The following is a 23,478-nucleotide window of genomic DNA, read 5'->3' on the forward strand; positions in this document are numbered from 1 at the left end:
CTTTTTTCCCCCACTGTAAGTATCAGACTGTATCATACCTGTATCAGCTTTCACTGTCCAAAAAAACTCTTACCATAGCAATATGTTGGGGAAATTGTATCACTTCAAAAATAGGCCCTAAGGATTTATAATTATGAATTGAGCCAGAAAGAATATGTGGGGATGTTCTTTAATCAACACTCACATGAATAAATTACTATAGTATGCTATGGTATTAATACTATAGTATTCACTGTAGTGTTTTTGCTGACTTTACTGTAGTATTCCCTGTAGTATACTTTAGTATAAATAGTGTAGTAAAATATAACTGTGGTACATACTATAGTAATTACTGTAGCGTTTTTGCGGATTGTGTACACTACTATTTACTGCAGTGTTTTTGCGGACATTACTGTAGTATTTACTATAGTGTTTTTGTTTTATTGTCTTTGACATAGAAGTGCAGGCTTTCTCCTTGAGGAAACTTACTGGAGAAGTACTAAAAGAGCACATTTTCCATAACCTGTAGGTAACAGCGTCGGGTGAGGTTGTGTCTCTCTCTGGCGGGAGGTAAGCTTGGCTTATATGGTGTCGAGTAAAGCTTAAACCATGTATTTAGATTGTAGGTAGGTAGGTAGGTATTGAAGTTAGGTATTGTAGGTAGTTTATCTAGGTAATTATTGTAGGTTATTGTAGGTAATTATTGTAGGTAAGTATTGTATTCGGCTGAGCCCGGTGAAGCACGAGGCTAGCTAACTAACTACCTGGACCAATAAAGCTAGCTAGCTAGCGGGTAGCTACTGGTAACTATTAGCAACTGTGGATAGTTGTTTCCCATGTTATTTCACGCTTAAGAGTACCTGTAATTATGCCAGCAGGCTACCTACCATTCAGCTGTTTTTAGAAACCTCATTATCTGAAGCGTTAACGTTAGTTAGTTAGCAGCTACTGTACTCGAAATGTAGCTAGCTTGTTGCTACCTGGATAGCTAACTAAACAATAGCTGGAACGACCTAGCTTTAATATTTGGAGACGCTTCCTCTCAGTTGGGACAGACGCGAACTGGCTGAATCAATTCAGTGGCTAGCATTGCACTTAACTGGCTAACAGTAGCTACTAAGGGTAAGTTATAACCTACATTTATTTTTATTTTATTTTTACATACTGGTAACCAGAGTCGTTCAAGGGAATTCGGGACTTGGGTCACTAGTTAACGTTAGCGTGGCTCTTTGTGTGTTCGTGCCGTGGGAGGAGGGGTTGGTTCGTTGGCAGAGAGCAATGGCTAGCTAGTATGCTAACTATTCTAGCTAACTAACTGGCTGAATAAGTTGACGACGTACTCATTAAAACTGTCAAAACTAACCCAAAACCTTACACAACGTTAGACACGGACACGAATGATCTGCTTGGCGTGTTAACACACTGGTGGTTTGTTGTAACCGAGTATTGGTGCTAAACCATGTTATTGGAGGCTGGCATGCTAGTTGGCTTTGGCGTCATAGGTTTCGGTGCCCTGTACCAAGTTAGCTAGCTGAATAAACTAAGTTAGAGTCTATTCCTAGAAAACATTGAACCGCTGTAGTTTACAACAATTATAATTTCTAAAGTGGAAGTTGGGAGAGTTATATATGAGTGTTTCAGTGAAACGTAAGTGAGGGAGGCCCCGCTCTCTCGCTTTCCCAGATGTTTAGTTCATTTCATTCCGATCTCCTTTGCATTATTGTAGCCTTTTTCTGTAGCCTGTCAACTATGTGTATGTCTATCCCTGTTCTCTCCTCTCTGCACAGGCCATACAAACGCTTCACACCACATGGCTGTTGCCACTCTAATCTGGTGGTCCCTGCGCGCACGACCCACGTGGAGTTCCAGGTCTCTGGCAGCCTCTGGAACTGCCGTTCTGCGGGCAACAAGGCAGAGTTAATCTCAGCCTATGCTACCCTCCAGTCCCTCGACTTCTTGGCGCTGACGGAAACATGGACTCACAGAAAACATTGCTACTTCTACTGCTCTTTCCTCGTCTGACCATGTGTTCTCGCATACCCTGAGAGCATCTGGTCTGCGCGGCGGTGGCACAGGATTCCTCATCTCTCCCAAGTGGACATTCTCTCTTTTTCCCCTGACCCATCTGTCTATCTCCTCATTTGAATTCCATGCTGTCACAGTCACTAGCCCATTCAAGCTTAACATCCTTGTCATTTATCGCCCTCCAGGTTCCCTTGGAGAGTTCATCAATGAGCTTGACGCCTTGATAAGTTCCTTTCCTGAGGATGGCTCACCCCTCACAGTTCTGGGTGACTTTAACCTCCCTACGTCTGCCTTTGACTCATTTCTCTCTGCCTCCTTCTTTCCACTCCTTTCCTCGTTTGACCTCACCCTCTCACCGTCCCCCCCTACTCACAAGGCAGGCAATACGCTTGACCTCATCTTTACTAGATGCTGTTCTTCTACTAATCTCACTGCAACTCCCCTCCAAATCTCAGACCACTACTTTGTATCATTTTCTCTCTCGCTCTACTCCAACACTACTCACTCTGCCCCTACTCAGATGGTAATGTGCCGTCGCAACCTTTGCTCTCTCTCTCCCGCTACTCTCTCTCTATCATCCAATCATCTCTTCCCTCTGCTAAATCCTTCTCCCTCCGATCTCCTGATTCTGCCTCCTCAACCCTCCTCTCCTCCCTTTCTGCATCTTTGACTCTCTATGTCCCCTATCCTCCCGGCCGCCGTCCTCCCCCTGCTCCGTGGCTTGACGACTCATTGCGAGCTCACAGAAGAGGGCTCCGGGCAGCCAAGCGGAAATGGAGGAAAACTAGACTCCCTAGGACCTGCATCTTTTCCACCCTCCTCTCTACATTCTCTTCCTCTGTTTCCGCTGCTAAAGCCACTTTCTACCACTCTAAATGTAACCCTCTAAATCTAACCCTAGGAAGCTCTTTGCCACCTTCTCCTCCCTGCTGAAACCTCCTCCTCCTCCCCCTCCCTCGTCCCTCTCTGTTAATGACTTCATCAACCATTTTGAAAAGAAGGTTGACGACATCCGATCCTCATTTATTAAGTCAAATGACACCGCTGGTCCTGCTCACACTGCCCTACCCTATGCTTTGACTTCTTTCTCCCCTCTCTCTCCTGATGAAATCTTGCGACTTGTGACGGCCGGCCACCCAACAACCTGCCCGCTTGACCCTATCCCCTCCTCTCTTCTCCAGACCATTTCCGGAGACCTTCTCCCTTACCTCACCTCGCTCATCAACTCATCCTTGACCGCAGGCTATGTCTCTTCCCTCTTCAAGAGAGCGAGAGTTGCACCCCTCCTCAAAAAAACCTACACTCGATCCCTCCGATGTCAACAACTACAGACCAGTATCCCTTCTTTCTTTTCTCTCCAAAACTCTTGAGTGTGCCGTCTCTAGCCAACTCTCCTGCTATCTCTCTCAGAATGACCTTCTTGATCCAAACCAGTCAGGTTTCAAGACTGGTCATTCAACTGAGACTGCTCTTCTCTGTGTCACGGAGGCTCTCCGCACTGCTAAAGCTAACTCTCTCTCCTCTGCTCTTATCCTTCTAGACTTATCCGCTGCCTTTGATACTGTGAACCATCAGATCCTCCTCTCCACCCTCTCCGAGTTGGGCATCTCCAGCGCTGCTCACTCTTGGATTGCGTCCTTCCTGACAGGTCGCTCCTACCAGGTGGCGTGGCGAGAATCTGTCTCCGCACCACGTGCTCTCACCACTGGTGTCCCCCAGGGCTCAGTTCTAGGCCCTCTCTTATTCTCTATATACACCAAGTCACTTGGCTCTGTCATATCCTCACATGGTCTCTCCTAGCAAATCGCATCTCTGCATGTCTGGCAGACATATCAGTGTGGATGTCGGATCACCACCTCAAGATGAACCTCGGCAAGACGGAGCTGCTCTTCCTCCCGGGGAAGGACTGCCCGCTCCATGATCTCGCCATCACGGTTGACAACTCCATTGTGTCCTCCTCCCAGAGTGCAAAGAACCTTGGCGTGACCCTGGACAACACCCTGTCGTTCTCTGCTAACATCAAAGCGTGACCCGATCCTGCAGGTTCATGCTCTACAACAGTACGACCCTACCTTACACAGAAAGCGGCACAGGTCCTAATCCAGGCACTTGTCATCTCCCGTCTGGATTACTGCAACTCGCTGTTGGCTGGGATCCCTGCCTGTGCCATTAAACCCCTACAACTTATCCAGAACGCTGCAGCCCGTCTGGTGTCTACTTCCCAAGTTCTCTCATGTCACCCCGCTCCTCCGCACACTCCACTGGCTTCCAGTTGAGGCTCGCATCTACTACAAGACCATGGTGCTAGCCTACGGAGCTGTGAGGGGAACGGCACCTCCTTACCTTCAGGCTCTGATCAGACCCTACACCCAAACGAGGGCACTATGTTCATCCACCTCTGGCCTGCTTGCTCCCCTACCTCTACGGAAGCACAGTTCCCGCTCAGCCCAGTCAAAGCTATTTGTTGCTCTGGCACCCCAATGTTGGAACAAGCTCCCCCACGACGCCAGGACAGCGGAGTCACTGACCACCTTCCGGAGACACTTGAAACCCTACCTCTTTAAGGAATACCTGGAATAGTATAAAGTAATCCTTCTACCCCCCCATATTTTAAAATAAATAAATAATCATAAGCTGGCTATCATAAGTTGAATGCACCAATTTGTAAGTCGCTCTGGATAAGAGTGTCTGCTAAATCATATAAATGTAAATGTAAATGTAGGCCTCGGATAGTTCAGAACTTCTGCTCTTTTCTATAACCTGTAGGGAACAAAATATATGGTCTATACTTGGCATGTAGGTTTCTCACAAATTGTGATATGGAGGAGGGGAATGGGCAGAGTACATACAAATTAAATACTGTGTTATTTACTATAGTTAAACAAGTGGGCACTTTCCCAGCTGCTGTCTGCAGATTCTGTGGACAGTATTTACTAACCATGAATCTTTTAAAACAGTATGTTGTTGGATTTGAATGACTGAATTCAACACAGTTATCAGTAGCAGGCTTAAGGAGATTATGTGTCCACAAAATCCAAATGACTGTAGTCATGGATTTACTGGGAAATACTAGCCTCCAGAAAAAGAGTCAGAAATACTTTCAGTCCCCTGAAGTGTAGCAGTAAAAGCTTGTTATACTATACCAAGGAGGAAGGAACCTCTCTCCACTGACTCACCCCTGGCAACTAGTGCAAGGTGGGGTTAGCTGAAACACCATCCTGCAATTGAGTGAAGATCCTCTACACACCATACTCAAAAGATAATAAAGTTAATAATGACAAAAGAACATGTCTAATAATGTTTTATAGAAACATTTGGTTTTATTCTAAAGGATCCATACTGTATGTTTGATTAAAAAATATGTTTGGGGAACTTGAGGAAATTCTCCCCCTGCAGATTCCCTTTTTAGCGAAAGACGTACCGCAATACTTATTCCTCACTCCTTTCTTTTTTGCCCTATTTTTATCAGGGTCCTTATGTTTCCTAGTGATTTCTGTACAAACTCAAGGCTGTCTCTCACCTTCAGGATATATTGTGGTAACATAACATCTTGGCAAACTCTTGTGACAGGAAGGCAAATCTCTTTGATGCTCACTCTAACAAAGGCCATGGGCGAGTTGGAATCTTAAAGATTTCACCACATATATGTCTAGTAACACACAGATATATTCACAAACATTTACTAGGCATTTACTTAACTAGCATCTAACTGGATCTAACTTAGGACAGTCATGATATCAACTAATTGGTCCATGGCTGTAATGCATGCCTATCATATGGCTATTGGCTATTCTACACAATATACTATACTGCAACTACAACTACTAATATACTACACAGTAGGTCACAGTAGGTCATATGCTAAAGGTTTTGTAACCATTGTAATATTATTACAAAATGGTTAAAGTCCCCATCAGTTTGCTTGTCTATACATTATGTGCCTGATCAGTCTTGTAAAGTACCTATATCAACACCTTATCAACAAGCTGGTCAATTGAAAAGTTCAACATATTTGAACGGTCAACATATTCAAATTAGAAATGATACCTGTGTGCCTGATACACGTGTTTTATCCCATACCATCACGTCGCTGCTCTCTCACAACTCCATCAGTCATCCTCTGTCTTTCCCTACCTCTGTCAGTACATGTCATCCCCCTCTTTCTCCATATTTCTCCTCCCCTCCGAGCCCCTCTCTCTCTTCCGCCTCTACACCTCATGCTCCTCGAACAATTTCCGTCTCTCCCCCCTTTCTCACCGGGTGTAACTCTACCCTGGGAGTTAAATTTAGCACCGGTGTGACCCAACGTTCACCGCTACACACTTCTCCACACCTCTCACTCTCTCTATCTCTCGCCCTCCGGGTGTATCGCTCAATCTCTCACTATCTGTCTGCCTGTCCGTCCCGCTGACCCTCAAGGACTTCTGTAAGGGGAGTTTGGTATGTGTGAATGGACCACGACATCTGGGCATGTTTGTAAAGCGGAAAGCGAGCACGTTTATTATAAAGTATATAGAGAGAAATCAATCACTGCCAGTGTCAGGTTTTATCAACACTGCAAAATAGATGTAATCTCAAAGAACATATCCACTCATAATCATCATAACGGCTCTTTTTGTAGTTCTCACAATGAAGGCACATACCCGGACACACCTGTGAGATAGGTAGGGTGGATTGAAATCAGAGAAAACAACATGAGAATAGATTATGACTCATGAGCTCTGCCTTATGACAGTTACGGATTCTATCTGTACGTTTTCAGTAACAGCTTGACAATGTAATGTGAAGAATTACATGTATTTCACTGTCAAGCTGTTACTGATAACTCGGATGGATAAAATACATAACGGTCATGTTATGAATAATCACTGTTAGCTGTTGCAGGGCCCTCCACTGCACGTCGGGCCTGACAACCCCCTTAACCGTATTCACAATATAACATGTACTCAAGTGGCAGCCTAATGGCACCAGCAGTGACACCAAAATATAAGAAGTAATTGTAGTAATAATAGTAGTAGTAGTAACAAATAGGAATCTAACTATCTACTTTCCCAATCTGCCTGCCTGCCTGCCTGTCTCTGCCTGCCTGCCTGCCTGTCCGTCCGTCCGTCCGTCTGTCTGTCTACCTGTCCGTCCGTCTGTCTGTCTGTCTGCCTGTTTCTGTCTGCCTGCCTGCCTAACTGCCTGCCTGCCTGTCTGTATGTCTGCAGGTCCATCCATCTGCTGGTCTGGTCGTCCTACAGACGCATGACATCTATAGCAATAGGCCACATGACAGAGAGGTTGGACAATGTTGTGTGACACCACTCTTATGTCATGTAAAGTCATATGTAATACACACGAAGGTCTTCAAAAATAACCTCCAGAGTATTATTAACCGTATACATTCTCCGCATTTCTGTCAACAACTCTCCACATAACTCTCTATTGTGCCTGGCAATGGCATCTTGTTCAATTTGATTGGGAGCCCCCTGCGTGATCTAATTTCTTGATCCTCCCCAGCACAATGACAAGGAGAACAGAAACAAACTCCCGCTCAAAAAAAGTTACACTTCTCAATATAGCTCGGCTCCCCGCGTGACAGTGTAAACATACGGTTTTCACAGCCCACATGGCCCACACTAACACACACAGGTGCACACAGGTGCACACACGTGCACGCACGCACGCACGCACACACAGGACATACAGTACATGCATGCACACACCCGTACGCATGCAGACACACGTGTAGACACACACACACACACACACACACACACACACACACACCACCATGTTGACACACAGACTAACAGCCGATGGCCTTAGCCAAAGGCCCACGGTATACTGTTTCCCTGTTAAATTCAATACGCCACACCAATTTCCAACCTGCGTGTTTCTTACGAATCAAAAAAACATACTGAACGTCCAATGGTTTAAGTCCCCCCAGATGTTTTGGAACACTCTGTTCCCCGGGGTCATCTTAGACTACGTGACGAGCGGAGATTACAAGCATATTCCACATGCATGATCTGGTTTCCCCTTTCCCACAATACACCACACTGCTGTAAACCTAGATTTATCTCCATGGATGAAATCACATTTCTCCCACGTCTATCTGAGAGCATGGAGAGGCACTTACCACCATACAATACCAAGGAGATAGTTGAACTAACAACCATCTATGTCCTCCTAAAAATGCATTATGTTTGTGTGTAATAAACGAAAGGATTGAACGGTGGAGAGGTTAATGAACAGGTGGCCGAGAAAGCGCGAGAGAGAAAAAACAAGACGGCGAGAGAGAGAGAGAGAGAGAGTTAAGACGGAGACGGAGACTGAAGGTGTGTGGTCCTCAGGCACACAGACACCTGTTGCCATGAGCCTGTTGCCACAGTTACAGACCTGCTAAGAGGTCTCTGTGACCACCGTGACAGTGTTCCCCCCATGCTCCCTATGCACAGACAGTAAAGAGCAGGGACGACCCGATATGTCATGCAAGAGATTGTGCAAGATTAATTTCAGAGTTAGAGATGAAGCCACAGAGATAGATAGCATTACACAGCAGTATACTGAGAACAAATGGAATGAGATAAGAGGAGAATTTACCAACAGAGTTACAGAGGGATAGGAAGTGAGAGGAGAGTGAGAGACAGAGAGATAAAGAGAGAGGGAAAGAGAGGAAGAGAGCGTGGGAGAAAGAGAACTGACCAGGGTCTGTTGGTATCTCAGAGCCTTCCTTTCCGACGCATCTGCGGCCATTGACACACTGTCACTGACCCAAAAATAAACCTGCTGTCTGTCTCAGCATTTCCAGCTCTGCGTCCGGGCCGGAGAGAGCGCACAGGCACACACACACCGGAGACACACACAGAGAGATAGATACTCTCTCACGCTCTCAAACACACATTCTGACACAGTGTAAACGAGACCTTGCAGCAGATCCCCCCCTCCTTCCCTCCACCACTTGGATTGCCCACCCCTGTCCTGGTAAGCAGTGTGTGTGAACGAGCAGACGCCTCATGCCTCACTAACCCATCTCTCTCTCTATCGCTCCCTCTATCAGATCAGATAGGCAGCTCAGACTATAGCAGTGGCTAATGGCGTACCCATCCTAATTTGAATAGAGGTACAGCACGGTAGGCGGGGAAAGAGAGAGAGAGAGAGGGTTCATTTGGGCATGGCCTGCTGTGAGGGATGTTCCTCGTTGGAGTTGGCATTGTTGGGTTTGGAGCGTTCAGGGTCTAGCAAGGTTCAGGGTTTAGCAACTGCTACTGTCTGGTCCAGCAACTATACGGATGAGAGTTGAGAAAACAGATGTTGATATGCGATGCCCGTCAAATAGAAAAATATCCAAGGAGTTCAAGGCACTACTGAACTTCATTAAAGACTTGATTATCTTGGCATTCGAAAATAAATTAAAATGCACAGAAAGGGGACAATTACATACTATGGTAGAGGTAGGGAAAGCACAGAGGTTTTCACATCACAAGATGTTTTCAGAGCCCTTTAAAACAGACCCTGTAGCTCTGATGTTTTGGGTGTTTAAAGTAAGTGTAATCTGAAAATGTCACTTTTAAAAGTTCATATTCTGTTAACTCATACCCAAATAATGTTGTTCACTCATCCTATACTCCTATGCGGCCAAAGCATAAACTGGAGAAAAAAACACTTCAAAAACCCCAGCTCAAACTTGTATCTCAAACAGACGTTTTAAAAAATGCTTGCTATTTCCTCATAGAGTATGATGTCATACTCCTGAGGAGAATGAGCTCACCAATCAGCGTTCTACAGGAGCATGAGCTGGCCAATCAGTGGTTTACTTGCGTGAATATTTTTAATGACCTTCTTACGCCCACACCATTCTGTTGTTGGAGTACGCCCACACCATTCCAACACAGAAAACCTGATTTTTAACATACTTAATAACCTGTTTTTGGAAGGAAAACTATTTCACTCATATTTTAAGTAAATATAAGTCATATTTCATAGAAATCTGGAAACACTGGACAGTTACTTTAACAGTTAACAGATGGACAGCAAGCAGTTCCCATGGATGTTTGTCCGATGGTGTTGGAAAACTGCTGAGTGATTATAAAACACAAAGGAAACCCAAACATGACATTGCAAACCACACACCCTGTATTCCAGTGGAGGCTGCTGAGGGGAGGACAGCTCATAGTAATGGCTGGAATGGAGTCAATGGAATGGTAGCAACCACATGGAAACCATATTTGATACCATTGCATTGACTCCATTCCAGCCATTACCATGAGCTGTCCTCCTCTCAGCAGCCTCCACTGCTGTATACAGTACCATACCACTGTAAGGCAGGACATAATTCCATTGCCTCTCATTCATGAGCTACAGTGACAGTGCACCAAAAGACTGATTCTACCTAAGTTACTTCCCCAATGTCCTCAGTGCCTGTGATTGTTGATAGGAGTGGATAGACCAGTTTCACTTTGGGAAAAGTAATGGAGATGGGAGGGGTTGGTTTTCAAGACTGGACACTTTGAGGCACTGTGACCACACCTTTGATGGAGACAGGTGATAAGGAGGAGACAAAAATAGTTTGAGATAGTTGTGAGGGCATCACAAACCCACACACTGTAGCACTTTATACACTAAAGAGCAGGTGATAAGGGTGAGGAGGAAAAGGTGCAGGAGAGGGCAGGGCTAACCTGGGAGAGTTACAAAGCAGAGAGACACAATGCAACAGAAGAGAGAGATTGACAGATAGAGAGGCTGGGAAAGTGGGAGATGCCAACTGCCACATGCTGGGATTATAATACAATGGAGGGTGATAGACAACTGTTAATATCAAAGATGAGATTCTACTGCTGCTTCTTATGAGGAGAGGACATAATACCATTCCACAATCATTGAGATTCAGCCTTACACAGGGAGAATGCCACGTAAGTTGACACAATAAAATAAGTGAATAAATGTACACTTTTGGTTCAAATAAAGGGTAGAATACATTGTCGGTTAAAATACAAGGTCAAATATCCTAAATGTTCTATGTTTAGTATCATATGCAGGATGTGTATGTGTGTCGGGTTGTGTGTGAGAAATGCATGTCAAAGAGCAATGCCGCCAGACTGGTTGAGTGACACAAACATACAAAGAGGTGAGTTAGGGAAAACACAGAAATGCTGTCAGAATGTGCTTCCTAACAACACTAAGTGGAGGAGTGTACTGTGAACGTGACTCATTATTGTTACCTGAGAACAGTGACAGAAATAGGTGACAAAACACACCCAAAGCCTATATTTAACCTGATATAACCACATCCATGTAGACAGTAGTAGAGCGAGTTTCATGATCGATTATGAAATAGGATGCTGTGGATGAGAGGGGAACAGGTGACTTTCAAAGTGTTGAGTTTATCACTTTTAATTTGATTGATCCTTTATTTAGACAGGTTGTGATTTGTTTAGGTTGTGTTTATTTAGACAGGCAGGTAGCCTAGCGGTTAAGAGCGTTGTGCTAGTAACCGAAAAGTTGTTGGTTTTAATCCCTGAGCCGACTAGGTGAAAAATCTGTCGATGTGCCCTTGAGCGAGGCACTTAACCCTAATTGCTCCTGTAAGTCGCTCTGGATAAGAGCTTCTGCTAAATGACTTAAATGTAAAAAAGTAAGGTTTGACGGACAAAGCATGGGTGCCAATCTGTTTCTATGGATGATATTCTAGTATTCTAATCCTAAATATGAATATTTAAACAACACAATTTGCATAAGTGAACTGGTTCTTAAGGTGACAAAGTATTTGATCACATTTGCCATTTTGAACATTTACCATGGCCCACTCTCTGTCCTCTCAAGTTGATTCAAATTGTAGTTCCATTTGAAAAACAAATGTCCAGAGAACTATCAATGGGCCTCTAATTGTTCCATACAACCAGTTGTTGTTTTATCTCTGCGGTGACAAATGAAAACAGGGGCTGAGTCTGAACTGGCACCCTATTCACTATGTAGTGGGGCCCATAGGGCTCTAGTCAAAAGTTATGCACTATATAACGAATCGGGTGCCATTTCAGACATAGCCACAGTCTCTTCCTACTATCTAGCCCCTAATAATTACTTCTCACACTGACCTGCCCTGAACTTGCCTACTGAATTTGAATAATGCTATCCTGTTCACCTTCACTGTTGGTAGGAAGAGGATTTGTCTACGATTCCATTGGAGAATACTAGTCAGCCAGTCTGTCTTAGCATTTTTCAAACATCATGCCCAAATCATGTCAAAATAACTTCAAATAGCGGTGTCATCAGATAATGAATAGTGAACAATAAAAGTCAGACTGTGTTTGATGATGAGGCCTATAGATTGTGAAGTTGAATGTGACATATTGTACTGTACCCAGACGGGCCAGGCCTATTGTGCAAACAATGCTGCGGTACCAATGCCCCGGCATGCCCAACCCATCCAGGTTTTTTAAAAACGTCTTTATAGGACACATATCCCAAATGCCAAGCGTGGGTTAACGCTCTAGCCTTGCCAAGTTGATGCCATATTGGACGCACCTTGCTGAGCTATCAATATTGCCTTCTTATGCAATCAGTGTGATTATACTATAGCCATAGTCACACTACTGCACCTTAAGTTGCCTCACCATTCAGACACTATCAGATCTACCCAGATACCATAGTTACGTATCTAGGGCTAATCTAGGTTATGCATTCAACAATTGAGATTACATGATAAGTGATACTAGCAGTCAAAAGTATACGTATACAGCATAACAAAAACATGTACCAGGGTTAAAAATACTCACATTGTCATTGTTATCAATGGGGGGGAAAGTTCAAGACATGCAACATGGAGTGAAATGGAAATTGTATGTCAAGTATACAAACTGTACAGTCCCTTTCCCTAAAGTAGCCATTGATTAGCCTAGATGAAGCTAATGGACTCCAGATGTCCTTACATGTGTCTTGTGTGACAGTGGAAGTTGTTGGACACTCCATGCTGTGTCATTACAGCCGAGGGCTTTATGAGGCTGCTGACCGATGGTAATCTAATGATGATATAGCCGTGCGTGTGTGTTCCCCCTCCTCAGGATGTCATCCTACTCTGATGCCGATAATCAGTGTCAACCGGGGAACACCATCTGTGGTTAGTGCTCCTCTCCTCCTTTTTTTCTCTACCTCTCTTGTCTTTCCCCTTCTACAACTTACTGTATGTGCACAAGCTGTTGGGACTCCAAGCCAAATGCATTGATTGAAAAGACTCCATCAATTTGGACTCTTTAGGATTCGATAGACAATATTATGGAAATGCTAAGGAAATGTTTAACTATGTGACAGTTAGCTGTCCATTGATATATTCTGTTGAGGTGAGTTTTGCTAGTCTTCCCATCAGTGTAAAAAGTGGGATTCAACATTCTGTCACAAACTGGTTGTCCAATTACTGAGATTGTATTTGTGCTTACAGTACATATGATCACAGTAAATACATTTGATAAATATGGCAATGTCCCTAGGTGGAGACTGTTGTTCCCTTGCACAGCCTTTACCAAACAGAGCCGTAACAAATATGTTGCAACCAACACGATAAAGCCACTTCAAACGTCTAGAAAACACCTTGGGTACATAGAATAGATAGCAGCAGAACTGTGAAATAAATGTGAAATATAGATAGGAGGGGGTGGTTTTATTAGGCTCCAAACACAGGACAAAAAAGACCTAGACTTGCCCAATAAGAAAAACTCATTATGTTTCCGCTGTGTGCCCTAATACAATACAATATTTTTTTACCCATTATACAAAGATAAGAGAAATGTGTTGTGTTTGCTGTCACAGTACTCAGATCCACCATGCACACAAGACAGGCTGGGAGCAGCACAGGGTCAGCCGCATTGTCAGCCGCAATGTCAGCCACAGAGCAGCGCAGGTTAGGAGAAATACAGTTCAGACTCCCCAGAAGCTTTTAAGGAAGAAGAACAGCTGATTGATGATGCATCATGTTTCACCTGAAAATGAATCAAAACCAGATTGTTAAGTTCTTAACAACTGGCTTTAAGCATTCCAGTGACTGATGGCACACAGTAGCTTGATTTAACTAAACAATCAAGGTGTGGTGCAAACCTACTGCACCACCTACACATTTTTCAGTATGCAATTTAAGGAGCACTTAAAGGCCCAGTGCAGTCATGTGCTTTTCCTGTGTTTTGAATATATTTCCACACTATGAGGTTGGAACAACACTGTGAAATTGTGAAAATGATGATAATGCCCTTTTAGTGTAAGAGCTGTTTGAAAAGATTGCTTGAAATTTCAGCCTGTTTTGGTGGGATGGAGTTTTGGCCTGCCTGGTGACAACACCAGGCGGTAAATTAGTTAATAGACCAATAAGAAAGATAGTTCCAAATCTCTCTGCCAATAATAGCTAGTTTTCAGTTTTCACCTCCCCACTAAGACCACTCCCAGACAGTCCTAGCAAAATTCTTGCTTGAGAAATTTATCTTTGCTAAGAAACTATTTTTGTAAATTTTTTACCATTTTAATTGAAAACAATCACAGTAAGGTACTTCATTGTTAACCAGAAAGGATTTGAAATTGAGATAAAAACGGCTGCATTGGACCTTTAAATGAAAGGAGCGTAAATAAGTAGCTTATGAAATATGATAGGAATGATGAGCACTAAATCACACCTGACAAACAGTCTGAAATACATTCCTATTGGCATGTACTGTTCTTGCTACGTCAAGTCTATCCTACTCAAAACAAACCCCAGACCATACCTGTTTGCTTTTAAGTGTCACGTAGTACACTGAATGTACAAAACATTAGGAACACCTTCCTACTATTGAGCTACACCCCCTTTGCCCTCAGAACAGCCTCAATTTGTCAGGGCATGGACTCTACAAGGTGTCGAAAGTGTTCCACAGGGATGCTGGCCCATGTTGATTCCAACGCTTCCCACAGTTGTGTCAAGTTGGCTGGACATCAATAAGGGACTCTCTCTCTCTCTCCTCTCTCCCTCTCTCTCTCTCTCTCTCTCTCTCTCTCCTCTCTCTCTTCTCTCTCTCACACACACACACACAGATGTCACAGTGTATCAACAGGAAGTGATCATTGTGCCCGTCCTGCTCCTCGCGAGCTTCCTGGTCACTCTGCTAATCGTTCTCCTGATGAGGTACTGCCCTGGAAAGGGAAACCGCAGACGACCCACCATAACCCTAGCCCGACCACACAGCACTAGCAGGTCGAGCAGACACAGCGCCAGACAGAACCTACAGGGCATTGAGGGTAAGTTGGTGTGCACATTGATGTTATGCCAATGAGCTTGACTGATGAGTCAGCACAAGTATCTCCCACTCTGTTCAAGTCTCTCTAGACAAACGGCAATGTATCAATGCTCCAGCTTAACACATCTTTACAAGTTGTGTTGTCAGTTGGGACAGAGAAGACGAGTCGGAAATGGGAAGCGCGTCACCAGTAACGTTACTGCTCTAGCTAAACATGAGCACAATACCGCCAGCATTTTAATCCCCGCCTACCCAAACTCGTGATTTGTTGGGAGTTTTCTGTCTGATGAGGACCCTCCCGTGAAAAAAACATTCTCCCCCCTTTCGAAATGTCATATAGATGCTGTCATCCTCCCCAGACCTTGTGCCGTTGCTGCCTAGCTTCCCACTGGACAAACCACGTCATTTCAAAGTGGAAATGTGGTGTCACGATCGTCTAATGAGGGAGACCAAGGCGAAGCGTTGCGGGTGAACATATTATATTTATTCGACTGATCACACGATCAAAACAAAGAACGAAACGTGAAGTCCTTCGATACACAACCAAAAGGAACAAGAAACCACAAAACACAAAGTGCAAGACAAACAGTTAAATATGGCTCCCAATCAGAGACACCCAGCTGACACTCGTTGCCTCTGATTGGGAGTCACTCAGACCAACATAGAAAATTAAACATAGACTTACACACCCTGGCTCAACATAACATAGTCCCCAGAGCCAGGGCGTGACAGTACCCCCCAAAGCGCGGACTCCGGCCGCGCCAAACAACCACAACAGGGGGAGGGACCGGGTGGGCACTCCGCCTCGGCGGCGGATCCGGCCCGGACATGACCCAGGCACGGGTTGTGCTGGACTGACGACGCACACCCCTGGCTTGATGCGTGGAGGAGGAACGGGCCGGACCGGGCTGACGAGCGCACCCCTGACTTGGTGCGGGAGCAGGAATGAGCCGGACCGGGCTAACGACGCGCACCACTGACCTGGTGCGGGGAGCTTGGACGGGCCGGACCGGGCTGGCGACGCGCACCACAGACTTGGTGCGGAGAGCAGGAACGGGCCGGACAGGGCTGACGAAACGCACCATAGACTTGGTGCGGAGAGCAGGCACGGGCCGTGCCGGACTGACGACGCGCACCCCTGGCTTGGCGCGTGAGGCAGGAACGGACCGGACCTGGCTGACGATGCGCCCCCTTGGCTTGGTGCGTGGAGCAGCGACGGGCCGGACCTGGCTGACGACTCGCACCCCGGGCTTGGTGCGAGTAGCAGGAACGGGCTGAACCAGGCTGGCGACGCACACCGTAGGCTTTGTGCGTGGAGCAGGGACAGGCCGGGCTGGGCTGGCGACGCACACCGTAGGCTTTGTGCGTGGAGCAGGGACAGGCCGGGCTGGACTGGCGACGCACCCCGTAGGCTTGGTGCGTGGAGCAGGGACAGGCCGGGCTGGGCTGTCGACGCACACCACTGACTTGGTGGGAATGGCAGGAACAGGCCGGGCCGGGCTGACGACGCGCACCACTGACTTGGTGGGAATGGCAGGAACAGGCCGGGCTGGGCTGACGACGCGCACCACTGACTTGGTGGGAATGGCAGGAACAGGCCGGACCGGGCTGACGACGCGCACCACTGACTTGGTGGGAATGGCAGGAACAGGCCGGGCTGGGCTGACGACGCGCACCACTGACTTGGTGGGAATGGCAGGAACAGGCCGGACCGTACTGGGGACACACACCACTGGCCCCACGCAGGGATCAGGAACGGGCCGGACCGGACTGGTAACACACCCCAGTACCTCTCGCCGTGCCTCCACACTTTCCCTCTCCTCTGTGCCCAGTGGCCCCCCTAACCTGGCGGCCTTCTCTGCCAACGCCTTGCACCGCTCTAACCCGCACACCTGCTGGCCCGACGTCGTGAGCCCCCCCCTAAAAATTTCCTGGGGGTCTCTCCTCCCTCTTGCCAGACTCGCAATCATCTCCTCCCACGTCCATCCTCTCTCCTCGTCCCGCTGCTTGATCCAGTCGAGGTTGCCACGGAGATCTGCCAGCGATGGCTCCTGAACACGCTGCTTGGTCTGGTTAAGGTGGTTTCTTCTGTCACGATCGTCTAATGAGGGAGACCAAGGCGCAGCGTTGCGGGTGAACATATTATATTTATTCGACTGATCACACGATCAAAACAAAGAACGAAACGTGAAGTCCTTCGATACACAACCAAAAGGAACAAGAAACCACAAAACACAAAGTGCAAGACAAACAGTTAAATATGGCTCCCAATCAGAGACACCCAGCTGACACTCGTTGCCTCTGATTGGGAGTCACTCAGACCAACATAGAAAATTAAACATAGACTTACACACCCTGGCTCAACATAACATAGTCCCCAGAGCCAGGGCGTGACATGTGGGTAATATTTGGTTGAGACATTGATCAATGAGATTTCAACCTTTATTCACCCACTCAAAAAGAAAGCAAAAAGTTTGGTGAATTCCCAATGTTTTATCACTATGCTTTCAACCATCTAAAAACACAACCAAATTCCAATGGAAATACAATGTCAGATATTGTAATGTGTTATCACTGTGCTTCATCTAATAGCACAACCAAATGACCTGGATTTCAGTTGAGTTTACATTAAAAGTACATTGTGCAAGTGATCAAGGCTGTTCAAGATTCTGTACAGATTATTATAGCAATTGTGAAGATCTCCACAGATCTGCGATCTTTGCATGCTAACTCAATATTAGGAAGGTGTTCCTAATTTTTGGTATACTCCGTGTAGGCACGTCTCCATCTCAACCAATAATCAAAGTTGAAGAATAGGACTAAATCATATCAAACTTTATTTAAAGTGTATTTAAAGTTAGATTTGATTTAATTTAGTCCTATTGTAGGCCTAAAATAGTATAATTTATTATCTATGACTTATGAAGTATGGTTACATTTGATTTGCTTTGTTAAACCTACCATTTGGAATGACTTTGATAGTAACAGTGAATATATTTAGCTACTAAGAGATCTCTCAATAATCATTCTCACAATAGCACATTGGTAGTAGTCAGTGACAAATATAAAAGCTGGGCTTGGTTAAAACCCTGGATGGGAGACCAAATGAATAGTTGTAAATCAACTCTCCAGCAGGACATGCTGCCCAGTCTATTTTTTTTAAATTCTGATAGCGGATATGACGTTGAAGATCTGACATTGTTTCAAAGGTACAAATGCAACATATTTTAGGTTTGTCTATATTGAAAATTGGTTACAATGATGTCATAATCCTGTGGTTGAAATTTCTCCCTCAAAACAACAGTTCATTACCTTTTTCAAATCCAATGTATTTTCAACTTAGATTCCACATCACAATACTTTGACAAATTACGTTGAAACAATGTTGATTCAACCAGTTTGTGCCCAGTGGGTTACGATGCTCCAAGGTCTGAGATATCCTAAACTAACTCTGTAGTAGAACTACAGTAGTAAGTATTTACAAACTGTATAAAACACATATTTAGTCAATTGCTTCAGCACAATGATTGCCATATGGTTTATTTGAGGCTTTTAATGTAAATGTTTGACAAAACTAGACAAGCTCTTGTCATATATTCATCTACTGGTGTATGGTGTATTTATCTACTTTAAAAAGCCTGCATAGGCAGAGACTGATGTTTGTTTTGTAATGCATGAGTTGCATCTCTAGGTCTCATGTATACAGTGGTGGAAAAAGTACCCAACGATACCTTAATAGAAAATGACTGAAGTAAAAGTGAAAGTCACCCAATAAACAAACTACTTGAGTAAAAGTCTAAAAGTATTTGGTTTTAAATATACTGTACTTAAGTATTGAAAGTAAATGTAATTGCTAAAATATGCTTAAGTATCAAAAGTAAAAGTATAAATCATTTAAAATTCCTCATATTAAGCAAACCAGACGGCACAATTTTATAAATTTTTTAATTTATGGATAGCCAGGGGCACACTCCAACACTCAGACATAATTTACAAACGAAGCATGCGTGTTTAGTGAGTCCGCCAGATCATAGGCAGTAGGGATGACCAGGGATGTTCTCTTGATAAGTGTGTGAGTTGGGCCATTTTCCTGTCCTGCTAAACATTCAAAATGTAATGAGTACTTTTGGGTGTCAGGGAAAATGTATGGAGTAAAAAGTACATGATTTTCTTTAGGAATGTAGTGAAGTAAAAGGAAAAGTTGTAAAAAATATAAATAGTAAAGTACAGATAAAACTACTTAAGTAGTACTTTAAAGTATTTTTACTGAAGTATTTTACGCCACTGCATATATATAATTTGATATATGCGTAATAACCATCTCCTAACTTACAGCTCCTCCTGAGCTGAACCCACTGGAGCATGAGGAGTTACCTATGACCACTCCGACCCGGCGTGACGCCCCAGCCACGTTGTCTGCAGTACCGGAGCCACCCAAAGAGAGACAGCATGGCTCTTTCAACCTGGTCACTCCGCTGCCCCTCTCCTTCTCTGTCAAACCAGATGACTCTGTCACCCTCTACAGGGCAAGGATGGACAACAGAGACGTGATTCTACGGACACTTAAAGGTCAAATGCTTTGATATTCATTGGAGTTATAAAATAGACGCTCCCATCCAGAGACTGACAGTCAGTGTATTGTAAGACCTTGAGGCTTATATGAGTATAAAACCTGAAGTCTTGGGAATGTTATCTTGTCTTTGTGTTACTATAAAATCTTGTGATCATAATTCGATATTCAAATCAACAGACCTAGGCCAACCCATAACAAAACTGACTACATTTCCCATGAGTAGCCTAGTGCTAGATAAAGAAGAAAAAAATACTACTCATTCAGTGTGTTTGAGGGGATCAGTTTGAGGAAGGCGAGACGTAGAATCTCTAATTTTTATAATATGATGAGTAGTTATTTGGATGTAAGGTGATTTGTGGATCAGTGATTCTATGCAGTCTGACTGCAATGTAGTCAATCTCAAAACACACCTTTTCTCCCCCCAGAAACAGCCGATGACAGCGAGCGCCAGTCCTTCCTGGGCTTTGCCTCCTTCCTGTCTGAGCTGGGGCCCCACCCCTTTCTGCCTGGTCTGATGGGCGTGGTGTCCCTTCGTACCCCCCTCATAACCGTGATGGAGGAACTGGAGCACAGGGACCTGCTGGGGTTCCTATGGAGGTGTCGACAGGTATGGTACTCCCATAGAGTCAGATAGAGGACTCATCTTTATATCTGTGCCATTATAGCGTCTGTGACATTATAGCATCTGTGGCATCATGTGCAGCGTCATTGAGGCTACAACCCATAGGAATCCCCACCCAATTTACTACTTTAAAATGGGCGAAGCATGGTGGAAGCCCTCAATGGCAATGTCCATGCTAAAACGGCTTATATCCGTGATGAGTCCTCTATCTATCTCTATGGGTACTCCTACATTACCAAATAGCTGGGGGTGTTCTGTAGGGAGAACACAGTTTTAAACAGAGTGAAACGGAGAGGTAGCCTACTTGAACTTGTCCAATGAGAGATTATTGTTTCACCAAAACGTTTTGCTATGGACTGAAGTATACTGAACACTACCCTGATATGTTAGGGAATGGTCCTAGCTAGAAATCTGTCTGCACAACATAAATTGTAAATTGTCATCAGGTTTTCCTGAAAATTCAAGTTGTATTTACATTTACATTTTACATTTTAGTCATTTAGCAGACGCTCTTATCCAGAGCGACTTACAGTTAGTGAGTGCATAAATTTTCATGTGGATCTCAAGAGGCTGAGCAAACACTCTAACTCTGTTATCATATATATATAGACTACAGTGAATATGGACATGATCATTAGTGATAGTGGGAATGGATACTCACAGTGCTGTTTCTTGGAAGGAGACAGGTGTGGAGTCCCCATGCAATATCACAGAGAAGCGCATCTTCACCATGGGAGGACAAGTGGCTTCTGCTCTGGTTGGTCTCTCTCTCTCTCTCTCGTTCTTCTTTCCGTCCATCAAGTGATCCATCCATCTCTGTCATTATGTCTACAATTGAAAATGATAGTTCAAGTTGAGTGCATATGTTATAAAATGTTAATTTGATGATTCCATCATTCTTATTCAGAAGTGTATAGGCACTGTGACAACTGCTGATGTAAAAAGAGCTTAGAAATGCTCACTTGATTTGAACCTATGAGTAAGGGCCAAGAATTTTACCTGTGTTAAGAAAAAACTCCTGGTCATACCTACTTGATTCATCTGTATGAATGGCTTTTATATGCTTGAATGTCCCATAGCCATTGTAAAACACAGCATCCTCTCTAATTGTGTATTCAGGAATACCTGCATGGTCAGAGCTGTATCCATGGCAATGTTGGAGCTCGGAGCGTGCTGGTTGGCCGAGACCTGACGGCTAAATTGTGGGGATTTGGTCCAGCATACCGTAGGAAAACACAAGCAGGATCTCCAGGAGAGCTGCAGAACATTGATATGAGGAAGTGGCAGGCTCCAGAAGTATTGGCAAGGAGACCTGTCAGTCAAAACAGTGACGTGTAAGTCGCCAATCTGATTGGACATATCCATTACACAAATTATCAAAAATACATGTGATTTTTTACGTCGACAATTAACTCTCCAACCACCCTTTTTTCCAGCTGGTCTTTTGGTATCCTGCTCCATGAAATAGTGACGCTAGGTAAATGCTTTTCTAAATAAATAATGTATCATTACTGGTCTACTGAACTGTTATAACCATCACAAATTAAAAACATTAATCTCATTATTATAATGTTTATCATGTATACATGCCCTAATTTATCATTTATTCCTCCACTTTGTAGGTGACCCACCATTCCCTAAAGTTATGGCCAGTGATCTTCTTCAATACCTCCAAAGAGGAAAGACTCAGAAGAGACCAGCTAAATGTTCTATCTCACTGTAAGAGAGCACATTAAGTAATAATATATGAATAATTACCTAAAAACATATGATTATAATAGTTCTATAATAGTTATCTTCGACATTGGTAAAAATGGCCACAATGATTACCACAAAACAAGTTACATTGGTTACAAAAGCTACTGTACCTTTTTCAGGTATTCCATAATCAAGTCCTGTGGCCAGTTCGCACCACACGAGCGCCCTGCATTGGCTGAGGTGATCCAGAAACTCCAATCAGGAGAGAAGAGTGCCAACAATAGGACAGTTCTTCGAGTGCCTGAGCCACTCGGCATTGAGAAGTACCTGCGGGAGGCGGGATATGGAGAGGCCTACAATTACGTTGTTCTCTGATTGGCTCCTGGGCTTGTCGTTTAAATCAAGGTCTACACTACGTTCAGTTTTGCTTTACTCACATTATCATGAAGACTGCTGGAAGAGCGTTTTAAAGGTCAAAACAACAAATCTTGTTTATCTTTAGGTCCCTTACTGTCCTCAATACAATGTGAGAGACTGATGAAACACATACAGAACCGGTCAAAAGATTTAGAACACCTACTAATTCAAGGGTTTTTCTTTATTTTTACTATTTTCTACATTGTAGAATAATAGTGAAGAAATCAAAACTATGAAATAACACATATGGAATCATGTAGTAACCAGAAAAGTGTTAAACAAATCAAAATATATTTTTCTATTTGAGATTCTTCAAATAGCCACCCTTTGCCTTGATGACAGCTTTGCACACTCTTGGCATTCTCTCAACCAGCTTCACCTGGAATGCTTTTCCAACCGTCTTGAAGGAGTTCCCACATATGCTGAGTACTTGTTGGCTGCTTTCCCTTCACTTTGCCGTCCGACTCATCCCAAACCATCTCAATTTGGTTGAGGTCGGGGGATTGTGATGCAGCACTCCATCACTCTCCTTCTTGATAAAATAGCCCTTACACAGCCTGGAGGTGTCTTGGGTCATTGTCCTGTTGAAAAACAAATGATAGTCCCACTAAGCCCAAACCAGATGGGATGGCGTATCGCTGCAGAATGCTGTGGTAGCCATGCTGGTTAAGTGTGCCTTGAATTCTAAATAAATCACAGACAGTGTCACTAGCAAAGCACCCCCACACCATAACACCTCCTCCTCCATGCTTTACGGTGGGAACATGCAGAGATCATCCGTTCACCCACACCGCGTCTCACAAAGACACGGCGGTTGGAACAAAAAATCTCCAATTTGGATTTCAGACCAAAGAACACATTTCCATCGGTCTAATGTCCATTGCTCGTGTTTCTTGGCCCAAGCAAGTCTCTTCTTCTTATTGGTGTCC

At 44.3% G+C, this 23,478-nt stretch overlaps 2 protein-coding genes across 3 annotated transcripts in view; one reads left to right on the forward strand and one right to left on the reverse strand.

Annotated features, from left to right (window-relative positions):
• LOC121571542 (chloride channel protein 1) overlaps nt 1–8,839 on the reverse strand; it is a 56,368-nt gene extending 47,529 nt beyond the window's left edge. Inside the window, exon 1 of the mRNA XM_041883064.2 lies at nt 8,695–8,839. Within this exon, the coding sequence (XP_041738998.1) occupies nt 8,695–8,745 (51 nt within the window). The 5' untranslated portion in view covers nt 8,746–8,839. The remainder of the gene's footprint in view (nt 1–8,694) is intronic.
• A 1,812-nt stretch (nt 8,840–10,651) lies between these two features.
• Nucleotides 10,652–22,715, forward strand: LOC121572795 (tyrosine-protein kinase STYK1-like). 2 transcript variants are annotated; one of them, XM_041884825.1, is made up of 10 exons: nt 10,652–10,901; nt 13,050–13,105; nt 15,037–15,240; nt 19,575–19,808; nt 20,238–20,419; nt 21,114–21,191; nt 21,554–21,768; nt 21,871–21,911; nt 22,057–22,153; nt 22,312–22,715. In XM_041884825.1, the coding sequence occupies exons 2-10, from the start codon at nt 13,051–13,053 to the stop codon at nt 22,505–22,507; spliced, it is 1,302 nt and encodes a 433-aa protein (XP_041740759.1). In that variant the 5' UTR covers nt 10,652–10,901; nt 13,050; the 3' UTR covers nt 22,508–22,715. The 2 variants fall into 2 exon arrangements, with proteins under 2 accessions (XP_041740759.1, XP_041740760.1); XM_041884826.1 differs by lacking the exon at nt 15,037–15,240.
• Nucleotides 22,716–23,478: the final 763 nt, after the last annotated feature.

Source organism: Coregonus clupeaformis, chromosome 8, assembly GCF_020615455.1.
Source record: "Coregonus clupeaformis isolate EN_2021a chromosome 8, ASM2061545v1, whole genome shotgun sequence".
Classification (NCBI taxonomy): Eukaryota; Metazoa; Chordata; class Actinopteri; order Salmoniformes; family Salmonidae; genus Coregonus; species Coregonus clupeaformis.

Bases quoted from the DNA above. Each gene is read 5' to 3' on its own strand.
- LOC121572795 (XM_041884825.1), top strand. From the start codon at position 13,051: ATGTCATCCTACTCTGATGCCGATAATCAGTGTCAACCGGGGAACACC. The intron at 15,241-19,574 runs GTAAGTTGGTGT...CCTAACTTACAG, and splicing joins GAACCTACAGGGCATTGAGG to CTCCTCCTGAGCTGAACCCA. The intron at 22,154-22,311 runs GTAAGAGAGCAC...TACCTTTTTCAG, and splicing joins GCTAAATGTTCTATCTCACT to GTATTCCATAATCAAGTCCT.